This window comes from Ochotona princeps, chromosome 8 (assembly GCF_030435755.1).
Source record: "Ochotona princeps isolate mOchPri1 chromosome 8, mOchPri1.hap1, whole genome shotgun sequence".
NCBI classification, from domain to species: Eukaryota; Metazoa; Chordata; class Mammalia; order Lagomorpha; family Ochotonidae; genus Ochotona; species Ochotona princeps.
In genome coordinates, this window is record NC_080839.1 from 62,808,712 (window position 1) to 62,823,827 (window position 15,116).

Here is a 15,116-nt window from a genome sequence, read left to right on the forward strand (position 1 = left end):
AAATGGTTTTAGTTGAACTCATTGTATGAGGAAAAGGCTTACAAACCAGTCATAAAAATATTGAGTTAAATAATCGTTTGAAAAATTCATTTGTATTCTCATACTGATAATCATATACTGTTACCTTGAGAAGGTATATGGGGATATTGCTGAAATCCACCGGCAACTTCAAAAGGAAACGTGCTGAAAATTCACCGGTCTGTGGAAAGAAACATATAATAATAAGATTAAAATCAAAAATACATTTGAGAAGTGACAATTATAGCCAAGGCCACAAGTTCAACCTGTTAAAAATGCAAGCATTTTCAATTTGAGCTTCATCCCATGAGGCAAGAAAAGAAGGTTAGGAAAATAGATGAGGATAAAAAGAATTCTTAAATTATTCATTCCTAAAAAATACAATTTGAATTTTTTAAATCTGCATTTTAAATGTGCAACAAAACTGAAACTCAGTAGTATTTCCTTTTTGACTTTCTTAAAATATGAAAATAGATAAATGCATATTATTTTTTGAAAATTAAGCAACAGGAATTTATCTACCCCTCTGATTCATTGTTTTTACTAAAGTAATCAAACCACTACACTAATATTTACAGCTCACATATAACTCCATCTCATATGTGTGTATGAAAATAAACACAAAGGCCAAATTCTACCATTTGAAGTGGTACAAAAGTGGAAACCCCAAGCGAATTCTCATTTCCTGACAATCCATAACATCATCATCTTCAAACCATACTTTTCATAAATCCACCTTAGGAACTAATTTCTATAGGAATGATATACAGAAGTTTGGCATTTTGAAACATTTAACTAAGCTCTGAATAACAGCTCCAAATTTTTAAAAGAGAAAACTCATGCAAAAAAACAAGTTTCTCTTAATTCTTATGAGAGATAGGGAGTCACAATTAAAAAATACTAATAATTTTGAAACTCTCTAGAGGAAAGGTTTTCCAATCTGGCCATGCAAAAACGTCAGAGGTCCTGAGGGCTCGTACAAAGGGAGCACAGTGGTGTGCTGAGTGGTGGCCCTGGATCTTTCACTCCCTCACTGTGACTGTGCAGTCTGCCAGGGCGGGCTGCAAAGTGACATCTAGGAATGAAGAGTGCCAGGGAAGATCTAAAATAGAGTCCAAAGTGCTTCAAAACATTTGGGGGGAGGGAAGGGAGTGGAATCTAAAGTAAATTTATTTTGGGGAAAAAGCATTTTGATATCCATGTATAGTTTTGTTCTTCCATTACATACATCTTTCATGATCTTTCTGATGATTCCTCATATGCATACATTTCAAAATTTGGGACTCCATAATAAACTTTGGGTCCAATTTCCCCACACTGTGTAAAATACCCATGCAGATCTCTATCCTTTTCAGAGTGGGACCTCTATAGAGCACCTAATCTCTTTACCAGCTTCTCCCTTATAAATGAGCAGTGCAAACTCCCAAAACACATCTTTGAACACAGCAAGCACTGGCAAGCATTTTCATGGAGCAGGGTGAATAACACACACAATCAGGCAAGCCTCTCATGGACAAGTCCACAGCTCTTACCATGCTTTGTTTAAAAAAAAAAAAAAAAGCGCTGATGCTGATTACAAGAGCCTAGGACCAAACTCTAAAGCTCAATCCTAACATCTCGGATGTGTAGACAAAAGCGCAGAAGCATTAACCTTGAGCTCCGAAGACAAATAACAATGACACTGAAATCTGCCAGTGATTTTGCTGTTGGTTTCAACACCTGCATCTTTTCACTGACATCAGCCTCTGGCATTGCTTCATTGCCACAAGCCTAACTTAACTCTGTAACTGAAAAGGTAAAAATTAGAACTGCATTTTCAGAATCACAGCCACCTAAAGATCCACAATAGCTCATCATAGCAGTTGGCAGAAGGTCTGCATTAAATCTAACATAATTCTTGCCAGTCCAAGGTTAATGTAAGAGTGTAGTTCTGGGGCCCAGAGTGATAGCATAGCGGTTAAGGTTCTTGTCTTGCACGCCTGGGATTCCATATGGGCGCTGGTTCTAATCCTGGCAGCCCCACATCCCATCCAGCTCCCTGCTTGTGGCCTGGGATAACAGCCAAGAACAGCCCAAAGCTTTGGGACCCTGCACCCGCGTGCGAGACCTGGAAGAAGCTCCTGGCTCCTGGCTTCATATTGGCTCAGTTCCAGCCATTGCGGCCACTTGGGGAGTGAACCATCAGACAGAATATCTTCCTCTCTGTCTCTCCTCCTCTCTGTATATCTGACTTTCCAATAAAAAAATAAAATAAAATAAAAGAGTGTAGTTCTGATGTTATGTTAACCTCCTAAGACTGATCTACTGGTTTAAGTGTGGTTCTTTGAATCAAAAGTAGACCTAAAAGGCTGTGCATAAGTCATACTCTAAGAGGGAAGCAGAGAGGCAAAATACAGTAGCTTTGGAATTACATGGGAGTATGAAGCAGACGCCTTGCCAGTTGAGGGTTTAGAAAAGCAGTTTTTCTTTGGAGCAGTGAACAGTGCTACAGGAGAACATCCATCAAAGAATCCGGGTTCACACCGACTGTCCCCAGCCTCTTCCTCCTATATGATCAACTGCCCACTCTCATTAACATGCAAACATTTTTTAAAAAGTCTTTCCTGGCTTCTGATCTGGAGTCAGACGCTCTACCATTACGCCACGAGGTCACACTTTTCCTGACTTCACATCATTCTTCAGCTTCCATCTCATTTCTCCGTTCTACTTTACAAAACTATCTTCTGTAAAGACCTACTCTGTGAGTCTACACCTCCTCTTATTTTCCTGCACTCTCTTCTGCCAGACTTTGATCTCCCCAACTCCAGAACAGCTCATCAAGACCACCAACAGGACCCGGTGCGATAGTGCAGCAGTTAAGGTCCTCGCCTTGAACATGCCGGGATCCCGCCTTTCCAATAAAAATACATAGATCTTAAAAAAAAAAAAGATCAGGGCCCTGCGGCGTGGCCTAGTGGCTAAAGTCCTCGCCTTGAACGCCCCGGGATCCCATATGGGCGCCGGTTCTAATCCCGGCAGCTCCACTTCCCATCCAGCTCCCTGCTTGTGGCCTGGGAAAGCAGTCGAGGAGGGCCCAAACCCTTGGGACCCTGCACCCGATGGGAGACCTGGAGGAGGTTCCAGGTTCCCGGCTTCGGATTGGCACAGCACCGATCGTTGCAGCTCACTTGGGGAGTGAATCATCGGAAGGAAGATCTTCCTCTCTGTCTCTCCTCCTCTGTGTATATCTGACTTTGTAATAAAAATAAATAAATCTTTAAAAAAAAGATCACCAACAACCTTCTCATTGAAAAATATGATGATTCTGTCTTAGTCTTCATCTTGGTGTTCTCTCAGCAGTATCTGACATGGTAGATCACTCTTTTTCTGAAACATTCTTTACCTGGTTTCCAGGGTATTCTCCATCCAACAGTCCCTCCCTCTAATCTTCTCAACCTCTGAACACTGGAGTGCCTTCAGGTTTACCTCCAAAGTCTCTCATCTTTATCCTTATTCCAGGCTTCTCCCCAAATCTTCCTTGTCTTAATTCAAGTTGCATTCTTCCAAGTACCATGAATAAAATCAAATCCCTTCTCTTGAGCTCTTCCCTTGCTATTTAGTTTACATTGAAGTAAATGGCAATTCCATTTCTTCAGTCTCTCACTTGAAATAACCCCTTCTACTATCTTTCTTTCTCATTCAACTCAAGGCAAGAGTAAATCCTTTTAATTTTGCCTTCCAAGTGTCTTAAGCGGGGCTGGTGTTAGGCTAAGCAGCTGCAGGGATACCAGTATGCCATAGCAGAATACATGTTTGGGGTTCAGCTGCTCAGCTTCAGTTCAGTTCCCTGCTAAAGCATTTGGTGAGGTAGCAAGAGACAGCTCAAGTATGAAAACCTTTTCCAATCATTGAGAGTCCAGATGGAGTTCCTGAGTTCTTTCTTCAGTCTGGCCTGGCCCCTTGCCATTGGTGACATTTGAGGAGTGAACCAGCAGAAGGAAGATATCCTCCCCACTCCCTCTTTCTGTCACTCTGCCTTTCAAATAAACTCATCTATAACAAATAATGTAGCCTGAGCCCAACCACTTCTCACCAGCTCCAGCACCATCTGAACGGAGCCACCACTGTATGAAGAGTAGGCAACTGCAATTGTCCCTCGTGGCTTCAGCCCTAGCTCACTTGCAGGCAAACTCTCACATGGTGGGGATTATGCTCATTTACACAAGAATCTGAAAAGGTAGCAATTGAACAAAGATGATAAAAAGGTGAGAAAGCAAAATAGAACAGGCAAAGGGAATGGAAACTGAAAAAGGATTTCCACAGGAAGGTTACTACATCTTCAGGGAACTGCAAGTGAATCAGTGTTAAGGGAGCCACTGAGTACCAAAAACTGATAACCTGGAAACTTTCTTCTCCACAGCATGCAATATTTCTAAACTGCTGTAGAGTGTACAACAATCATCAATAAAATTAGTTAATACCACAACAACTGCTACAAGAATTCAGAGCATTAAGTCACTCGTAGGGATGTTGAAAGAGGACTTTTAAAAAGCATCAGGGGCTTCAAAGAAGTTAGGGAAGGGAACTAGAGAGACTATGATAAATCAAACTCAATTAACTTATTTATTTTCAATTTGTAGTGGCAAACTGCTAAGCAACAAAGAAACAGCCATTTCTACACAGCAAAGTACAATTGCAATTTTAAAACTTTCAGTATGTTAAACTCAATAGGTCTTATATGTACTCACAAAGACTGGAAAACAAAAGAAATGCAGAATTTAAAAAAATTAGAAGAACTCTTGTACAAATAAGGTAATAGGACAGATAATTACATATTTTGCACTTGGACTCATCTGAACTGATACTTATTTTAGTCTGTGCACTGCATTTTAGCTCTTTTCCCTATTTCAGTTTGTCCAATATATTTTTATTCTACCAGCTATTTTAGACCCACATTCTTTTAAAACCCTCCAATGATCCCTACTTTATCCCTTCTCAGAATGTTGATCCTAGAACTAACATAAATGTGTGTTTATTGGCAACAGACTGATTTATACAACTAAAGTCATAATAAAAGAAATGTTGGTCCCAGGACTAACATAAATGTGTGTTTTTCAGCAACAGGCTGATCGACACAACTAAAAGAAACTTAAAGCAATGAAGGGAAGTTCTACCAAAATCCACGAGGAGCACTTCATAGCTGCTCCCAGCTTTCTAGCCCACCATACATTCTTCACTTTGCATTGAAATAAGAAAGAAAACAGAGAATAAGCTTCCAACAGCATTGGAAATACTGGAAACTGGGACTCCAGAGTTAGATTTTCAGTGGTGCCACTGACTTCCCTGGGGACCTGTAAGCCAGGCTCCTTCCCACGCCATAAAACTTGAGTATATACTAATTTGAAACATTATCTTAATGTAAAACTCAAGTTAGAAATGTTATATGGGCAGCAAAACACCAGAGAAAAATTCTTGTTCTACCTCAGATAATGACTTTTTATGTTTCTCTATCTGATGTTCCAACAGTTATCCAAGCAATTTACACTCACTCTGTTGTAACATCAAAGACGGCTTCCACAGCACTCTTTCCTGTAAGCTGAAAATGAGACATTTAGATGCAGCCAAGCGAACAGAAAAATGTGATTTTTTTAAGCCACTCCTTGGTCAAATCTTCTCTTGGATAGATGTGGCAATTATCTGACCTGTGACTGTTAAAATGTCAGCCTGTCTGCCAACTGCACAACGGCAATTTCCCCAGCATTAGCAATAAACATGGCAATCTTTCCATTGCTTAAGTTATACTACACTGGCAAATAATGTAAACTAACAAATTCTAGGTGTTGGCAATTTATTTGTTCTAAGCTTTTCTTCTGGTAACAGCGGCTATGTCACAGTTTCCTTCTCCTTTGGGAAGTGACAGGTAGACATCTTGTGCAAAGTGGATTCCAAGCTCAGGTTATTCTAAAAGGGAAAACTGTACTTCTTTTCTAAGATACACGAGGCTGGTCAACAGTTTTACATGAAACTATTCTTACCACTTATGTCGTTAAAAACAAAAAAAAAAACTCCAAAGTGACTATAACTTTAGTCGATCGACAATCTGCTAAAGATGATTCTTCAAATGCCCTCTGACACCGAATAAGCTAATAATCAAATCTCTAATTTGGAGACTGTTCCTTGGCCAATAAATATACCACACATAGAAGGCCCAAAACAATCTAAATAGAATTTTATGCTTTATAAAATATTTTCCATTAGTTAATTGTCCCAAAAATACTACCCAGTAGTCACAACTCATTTATACCTATTTTAGAAATGAGAACATTGAGGCCTAGAATAGTCAAGAATCTTGCCTATTGTCACAGAGTAATAAAATCTAACAAGGGAAAACTCCAAGATTCAAAAGTCATTCATCCATCCACAACTACCAAACCCTTAAATGTGTCAGGTACTATATTAGCCACTGCAAAAATAACAAGTAAGAGACACAGGACAGATGCCCTGTGGGACTTATACTCTACTAGATAAGTCAAACATTAATCAAAATTATCACTCCTATAAATTTCAACCTGTGATAAAGACTATCTTTTTATTAAAAAGATTTATTTATTTTTGTTGGAAAGTCAGATATACAGAGAGGAGGAGAGACTGAGAGGAAGATCATCCATCCAGTGATTCACTCCCCAAGTGACCACAACGGCCGGAACTGAGCCGATCCAAAGCCAGGAACCCAGAGCTTCTTCCGGGTCTCCCATGCAGACTGCTTTCCCAGGCCATAGGCAGGGAGCTGGATAGGAAGTGGGGCCACCGGGATTAGAACCGGTGCCCATCTGGCATCCCAGAACATACAAGGCAAGGACTTCAGTCACTTGGCTACTGTGCTGAACCCTGATAAATACTTTCTTAAGACAGAGCAATTTTCAGTAAGACATGACATGTGTAGGTAAATGTATATTTATTTCACTACAGACAGACAGATATAGAATAGATTTTGTACTTACAGTTCATGTTCCAAATGCACACCACCAGTTGGGACTGATGGTAGAAACTCCAAACTCAATCCAGGTCTCAGAAACGGTGGCATAAACCCAAGTATTTTAGCCATCATCTGCTGTCTCCCAGTGTTTCCATTAGGAAAAAGCTGCAGTCAAAAGCCCATAGGGACCCTACCCAGACACCCTGAAATGGGATTCTTCTCACCTACTATACCAAATGTCCACCACTAGCAAATTTTTAAAGAACTTTAGAGATCATTAAAGCCAGGCATGTCCGCACTGTAGCTTAGTGAGTAAAGCTGCCACATTGAGGCCATCATCCTATATGGGCATAAGTTCATGTCTCAGTTGTTCCAATCCAGCTCCCTATTAATGGTTTGGGAAAGCAGCAGAGGTGACCCAATTGCTTGGGTCCTGCCACTTGTGTGAAACACCCAGATGAAGTTCCTGGACCCTGGGGTTCAGGCCAGCTCCGACCTGTCTGTTACAGCAATTCACAGAGTGAGTGAACTCACAGAAGGAAGACTAATCACTCTCTATTTCTCCCTCGCTTTCAAATAAATCAATCAGTTAAAGAAAAAAAAAAGGAGGGGTGGGGAGACAACTCAAAAGATAAAAGATTTGTGACCAAAAAAAAGCGGGGATATCATTTTTTTAAAAGTCTGACACCGAAAAAAATGAGAGGGAAAATCTGCACCAGATAGTAAAACATAATCATTAGGTTAGCCCTATAAGGAAGCAGTCTGAGCCTCTGCCTGCGGCACCAGCATCCCAAATGGGCACTAGTTTATGGCTGCTGCACTTCTGATCCAGCTCACTGATAACGTGTCTGGAAAAGTAACGGAAGATGGACCTAGTGCCTGGACCCCTGTGCCTACATGGGAAACCTGTGCCCTGGCCAGTGCAGCCATCTGGAGAGTGAACTAGCAGCTGGAAGATCTCTGTCTCTCCTTCCTTCTCTGTAACTCACCCTCTCAAATAAAAATAAATATATCTTTTTAAAAATACACAATGATTATAGCATGGCAGGACAGGTGTTAAATCAACCGACTAATGAAAAAAGTTCAGCCGAGGAAATCAAGTCCAAATACATTTTGTATATGGTTGATGATATTGACACATTGGGTAGTCATCTAGAAGAAACATAAAGCTTCAATTCATATTTCATATCAGAAATCGAAAGAAAGTAAAATGGTTTAAAGATTTCAATATAAAACAGAAATCACAAAGAACACATTAACAAACGGCCTTATAACCATGCAGCAGAGAACACCTTTTTAATATTATTTCAAATTCAAAAGCCACAAAAGAAAAGACTAATAAACCTGACTACTGGAACATAAATATTATTTGAACGGCAAGGATAACAGCTGCCTCAAAGTCAAAAAACAACTGATCAACAGAGGAAAATGTCTTGCAAACCCATCACAAAAAAGCTCAAGTTCTTAATAGAAAAGGTGAAAAAAGAAAAAAAGAGAGAAAGAAAGAAACAGGCAAAGAAAGTACAAAAAAGAAATCCAAAAGGACTCTAAAATATATGAAAAGATGCTTAACTTCATTCATAATGAAAGAAATGCACATTTACACTTTTCATCAATTAATAGTAGTCTGGCAGAAATCTATCAGCATGTTAAATATACCACTGCACGGTCTTCTCACCTCCTTTGCCTGGATGCCAAGGCAGTGGTAACCTGAGTGAACAGACTGACCGTATTTACATTATCATTTTCCTCTGGCCACTTAACACTTTTCTTTTTTTGTCTGGTTTTTACTTTTGACTACAATATTGTGCCTTTTTCCTATTCACTCATTTGGGGATTGCTGAGCTCTTAAAGTATAAATATGCATATATATTTTTTTCACTATATTTGGAAAAATATGGGTATTATTGCCTCAAACATTTTCTATTGTTTCTTTTTTTTTTTAAAAGATTTATTTTATTTTTATTACAAAGTCAGATATACTGAGAGGAGGAGAGACAGAGAGGATGTGGAGCTGCCGGGATTAGAACCAGCGGCCATATGGGATCAAGGCGAGGACCATAGCCACTAGGCCACGCTGCCGAGCCCTTCTATTGTTTCTTTCTCCACCACTATCTTCTGGGACTCCTCCTTATCCTGTATTACGTGTTCTAGTACTATCCCATAATTTCAAGCCTCTGCTCTCTCCCAAGTATTCACCCCTATCCAGTGTCTGCCTGCTTTGATAATCCCTGGGACTTGGGGACAGACGGCTTTACGTTTTTACTCAGAGGTTTTAGTTGCCAGTGGAAGGATTAGGTCAACAGGAGCTACTTAACCATTGTAAGAATGCAATTTGACAGAAATTCACAAACATATGAATACACTGTTGACAACATTATGGAGAAAGAATCATTTTCCAATTTTGCTGCTATATTAATAAACTGATACAAACTTTATGAACGGCATTTTGATGATAACAAATGATAAGCATATAAAATCTCTAAACTAGCAACTCTACTTCTAGTTATTTCTCTTAGCCATAATTGAACTAACAAATGACATGTTAACAATATTGCTTATTACAGAATTATTTTATCATCAGAAAAGATTAGAAATAAACTTAATATTTAACAATAGAGGTCAGACTTAATAAATAATGACTATTATACTATTATACTATTATATATTATGTAATATATAATTGAAAAGAAGGAATGAGATGTTCAATGTGTGTTTACGCAGGAAAAAAATCTCTGAGTTATAAACAAAAAGTAAGGTACAAAGCAGTGTATAATTTATATTAACAATGCATAAAAATAGAATATTTATATTTGTTTAAACATCCATAAAGAAACTGAAGAGCTATACTAGGGAGAAAAAAAGTTCTATTTATGCCTACTTCAAGTGAGAGAGAGACAGGAAAATGGTGGATATGGGACAATGGGAGAAAGAATTTTTACTATACTCCCTGTTCAGTTTGATTTTTGATCAATAGATCAGGCAATAAAAAATCTAACATTTTAAACTTTGTAAGCATGTATAATGAGATGCTCACAATTTATGCATTCACTCATTTATTCATTTAACAAACATTTAGTGATCACATGAGGGTACTTCAAAAAGTTCACGGAAAATTGGATGAAAAGAAAACTTTGGGTGGGTGTTTGAGCAGTGCTATAGATATAGCTTGGGATATCTACATCCCACATCAAAAGAGTACCTGGGTTTGAGTCTTGGCTCTGCTCCTATTTCAGCTTCCTGACAATGTGCACCCTAAAAAAAGGAATGATCCCTGAGCTACTGGGTGTCTGACATCCACTGTGGGAGATCCAGATAAGAGTTCTGGCTCCTAGCTTCACTTTGGCCTAGTCTCAGCTAATTTGGGAATTTGGCAAGTAAACCAGTGGAGAGAAGATCTCTCTGCCTTTCAAATAAAAAAAAAAGATTAACATGCTTATTTAAGTATAAATCCAAAATTAAATACACAATTAATATGCTTATTTGAATAATCTGCTTATTTTGTGCAGTTAAGTTTTAAAATCCTGACATATTTAAGATGAAATGATGTCAATATGAAAAACAGTAACTGTAAAATGTAATATTATCTCAACCTCAAACAGCCCATCTCACATGCAATAAGATATCGTGAAGTAACCAATGTACTAACAATCAACGTGAGTCAAATTGCTATATGATCTACATCAAAGAACTGTAAAACCTAAATATACTTTTAATACCTATGTTATTCTGTAATGGGGCAGAAGAGAAGAGAAATCTTCTATCTCCCTAGAATGTGTGAGGAAGACATGAAATATAACCTACCAGGATCATAACTGGTAACTCATAGACAACAGATTCGAATCAGCATTAGATAATAGTTAAACTACAAAGACATATAGGGGGAATCAAGAGCGATCCTGACAACCTCTTAACAGGAGGTCATATGCACAGAGCAGTGGGGGACCCCAGAGCGGAGCAGGAGGACAGGAGGAGGCTTGTATTCCAACCCTGGAGACTCCCAGATCCTCACCAAGGAATATCACTACGAACACCAAGGACTACATCCCAACTGCCAAGGAGACGACAGGGAATTGGAATACCTTCAGAGGCCAAGAACTCTGAGGTCATCCACTCCCACTTGGATCTACTACATGGGATGGAAGAAGTCCAAATCCTTCATCGCAGGATCCAAGGGCATCAGAACAACAGCCAGGAGCACTGAGCAGTCCGCAGAAACAGAAGAACAGTAAACTTCCTTCGGGATTAGGGAGAGGAGCTTTCTCTGGTCCTAGCTTGGTTCCAACTTTGGCTCCCCACCCTCTCTGGCAATGACCATCAGAATCGCTCCAGAAACCCCTCAAAACAAACAAACAAGCAAACAAAAATCTAGAATAGATAGAGAACAACAAGGAAAGCTTAGAAACAGATAGGAAACAGTCAGCAGGGATGCACTTATACCTTACTAGGTGGGACACAGATTAATTACCCCTCACTAGGGTATTGAAGATTTCTCTGCACACCCCTCCTAAAACTGTTCTGCACCAGTTAAACTGTTGACAAATGTCTTGTTAGAGTTATAAGCCAGTCTAGACTACCCGACAAAAAGCCAGGTTCAGCAAAATCATGCTTCAACGCTATAAAATGCTAAATACTATAATGAAAATAGACATGAGACAGCTGAATAAGTAATCTATAGCCTTTTTAAGGTGTATAGAACCCAGCTGTATATAAACTAATAATTGAAATGTCAATGAAGAAGTCAAAGGATTTGGTTCAGAACTTTCATTTTTTTTTCTCTTTTTACATATTGGTTACTCTATACCATGTCATTTAATTCCACAACATTATAAATTGTTGCTGATGTAATGTCGGGGCTTTTAATTGATCGGGATGATACTCTGCCGGCTCTACCTTCAGACCAGAGATGGTCTCCCCAAGAAACCATTGAACTTATTTGGACAATAAGATGCTGGACTTTATGCTTGGTAGATGCTTGCAACAAAAGAATCTCAACTGAACTTGAACTGCGGTAAGGCAACAAGGTGGAGGAATCCACCGAATCCCAGTACCTACACAACTGTATCATATAATGCAATGTAAAACTGTTTCACATAATGCAATGTAATTAATTAAAAATACGTATATGAAAAAAAAAATCCTGGCATAGTTTTTTTTTTTTTCCGCCACAGAATGAACTCTCTTCAGAAGACACCTTATATGGTACCAACTCCTAGAGCAGGGCATAGGGATCTTAAGATACAGTCAGTGTCCTCAGGGACCTTCAAACCTACTGGACTAGAGAGAAGCTTCTATAAAACACTTCAGTACAGAAAGACATTCACCAGATGCCTCAGAAGGAATGTATAAGACCCCGGTTTCAGGTGACAGAATTCCAAGCCAAACTGAATAAAAGATAATCTATAAAAGGATATGAAGTATCTTACGGAAACTAAGGATAAAAACACAACTCAGCCTAAGTTCTAAGTTCAGAATTTTCTCCCTTTATTCCTTGGCTCTTTTTGTGTTTTGTTTCACTCGTTCTCTATTTGCCAGCTGCTGATTCTCTGACTGAGTGACAGGAAAAAAGCATTCACATATTATAGATCCATTCCTTACAGGGACCAACACTAATTCCAACTTCTAGGGAAGAATTCTGCTTGCCTTCAGCACCTCCCTGATCGAAACACTGCTATGTACATTGTCAGTAAGGATAAATAAATCAGTGGTACTACAGATTCATTGAAACTAACCCAGAAACGAGGAAAAATTTTTGAGAGGAGGAAAATAGGTGGAGTCATTTTGTTCATCTGCATAGAAGGGCCTTCAAACTGACACAGCCACTTCTTCAGGTCAGGAACCTTGTGTAAGAAATATACCATACATCGAGATGGCCACAGGGCAATGGGACAAAAGATCTGAGGACAAACAGGTGGCCTGACAAACACGAGTGGCAAAGTTCCAGTCCTTCCTCATATGCTCTTCTCTCTGTGTGAAAGAAAGGAAATGGGAAGGATTTCCTTTGTGTTTCAGACCACTTCCATAATACAAGGTCTTTTCCACCTCATGCATCCTGCTGCTGAAAGAAACTATAATTGTCTACTGTTACCTCTATCACTTAACCTGGACAAAGTTCCTTTTAAATTTCAGAAAGACTGAAAAACTTACCATCTTTACTTTCAATGTCCGGAGGTATCAAATTAGTTAAGAACATTCACTATTTTTATGAAGCAGGTGAAACTCTGAGATACAAAATTATAAGATCCAAAGGTCAAAATTGAGCATAATGAATTTAAAAATTAAAATTTGAGCTTCGCCACAGGTTCGCTTATTTTAAATGAAGTTAACTACTAATAGTTCCTTGTGGTTAAAAACAAACACATGTGGTCCATTCCCAGGACCAGGCTGCAGCATGTTTGACCGCTGCACTGTACAATTTTCAGAAGAGCAGCCACCTGTTTACTCCCGGTCAGACACCGTCAGGGCCTGTGTCCAAACTACACACAAAGGGGACAAGGAGAGAAGGCCTTCACATGTCCTGTTGCACGAGACCAGCTGCATCGCCAGAGTGACCACTAACTCCTGCCAGGCAACAGCGGGAAGGCCTTCCACTTCCATATTCTCCATATATTTTTTTGATCTTCCCTTAGCACCTTCGTCATCTTCTCTGATCATTCTAGGTCAGTGCTGTCCAGAGAAAAATAATACAAAGCATAGAGTATTGATTTTGTAACATTTCTTAATAGTTGTTTTTCCTTCAAAAAAAAAAAAGACTTTTTTATTTATTTTAAAAGCTGAGTTAAATCCTTCATCGCAGGATCCAAGGGCATCAGAACGACAACCAGCAGCACTGAGCAGTCCGCAGAAACAGAAGAACAGTAAACTTCCTTCGGGATTAGGGAGAGGAGCTTTCTCTGGTCCTAGCTTGGTTCCAACTTTGGCTCCCCACCCTCTCTGGCAATGACCATCAGGACTGCTCCAGAAACCCCTCAAAACAAACAAACAAGCAAACAAACAACCAAAAAAACTAGAATAGATAGAGAACAACAAGGAAAGCTTAGAAACAGATAAGAAACGGTCAGCGGGGATGCACTTATAACTCACTGAGTGGGACACAAAGATTAGTTACTCCTCACTAGGGTATTGAAGATTTCTCTGCACACCCCTCCTAAAACTGTTCTGCACCAGTTAAACTGTTGACAAATGTCTTGTTAGAGTTATAAGCCAGTCTAGACTACCCGACAAAAAGCCAGGTTCAGCAAAATCATGCTTCAACGCTATAAAATGCTAAATACTATAATGAAAATAGACATGAGACAGCTGAATAAGTAATTTATAGCCTTTTTAAGGTGTATAGAACCCAGCTGTATATAAACTAATAATTGAAATGTCAATGAAGAAGTCAAAGGATGTGGTTCAGAACTTGCATTTTTTTCTCTTTTAACATATTGGTTACTCAATGCTATGTCATTTAATTCCACAACATTATAAATTGTTGCTGATGTAATGTCGGGGCTTTTAATTGATCAGGATGATACTGTGCCAGCTCTACCTTCAGACCAGAGATGGTCTCCCCAAGAAACCATTGAACTTATTTGGACAATAAGATGCTGGACTTTATGCTTGGTAGATGCTTGCAACAAAAGAATCTCAACTGAACTTGAACTGCGGTAATGCAACAAGGTGGAGGAATCCACCATGGGGAAGGAGTGGGAGGGGAAACCCAGTGCCTATAAAACTGTGTCACATAATGCAATGTAATCAATTAAAAAAAAAAGCTGAGTTACAGAGAGAGATCGATCTTCCATTCACTGGTTCACTCCTCAGATAAGGACAATGACTGGAGCTGGTCCAGGATCCCAGAACTTCTTCCAGATATCACAGGTAGAAATAAGAACTCGAGCACTTGGATTACTTCACTGCCTTTCCCAAGTACATTAGCGGACAGCAGGATCAGAAATGAGACCAGCGAAGCCTTGAATTTGTGCTCATATGTATGTCAACACAGTTGGCTTGGCCTTCCCCCCTACACCACAGTGCCAGAGTGCTGGCCCCAATAACTGTCGTGCACCCAGCAAAACTGAAGCACAGTCCCTATATGACTTCACTCAAGTCTCAAACAAAATTATATACAGGACAAGGTCAAAGGAAATGCCCTGCGGTA

The 15,116-nt window shown here is 39.3% G+C and overlaps 1 protein-coding gene across 1 annotated transcript in view; it reads right to left on the bottom strand.

Moving 5' to 3' along the window:
• BABAM2 (BRISC and BRCA1 A complex member 2) overlaps positions 1-15,116 on the bottom strand; it is a 436,262-nt gene that overhangs the window by 278,715 nt on the left and 142,431 nt on the right. The window contains exon 6 of the mRNA XM_004582697.2: positions 125-199. Within this exon, the coding sequence (XP_004582754.1) occupies positions 125-199 (75 nt within the window). The remainder of the gene's footprint in view (positions 1-124; positions 200-15,116) is intronic.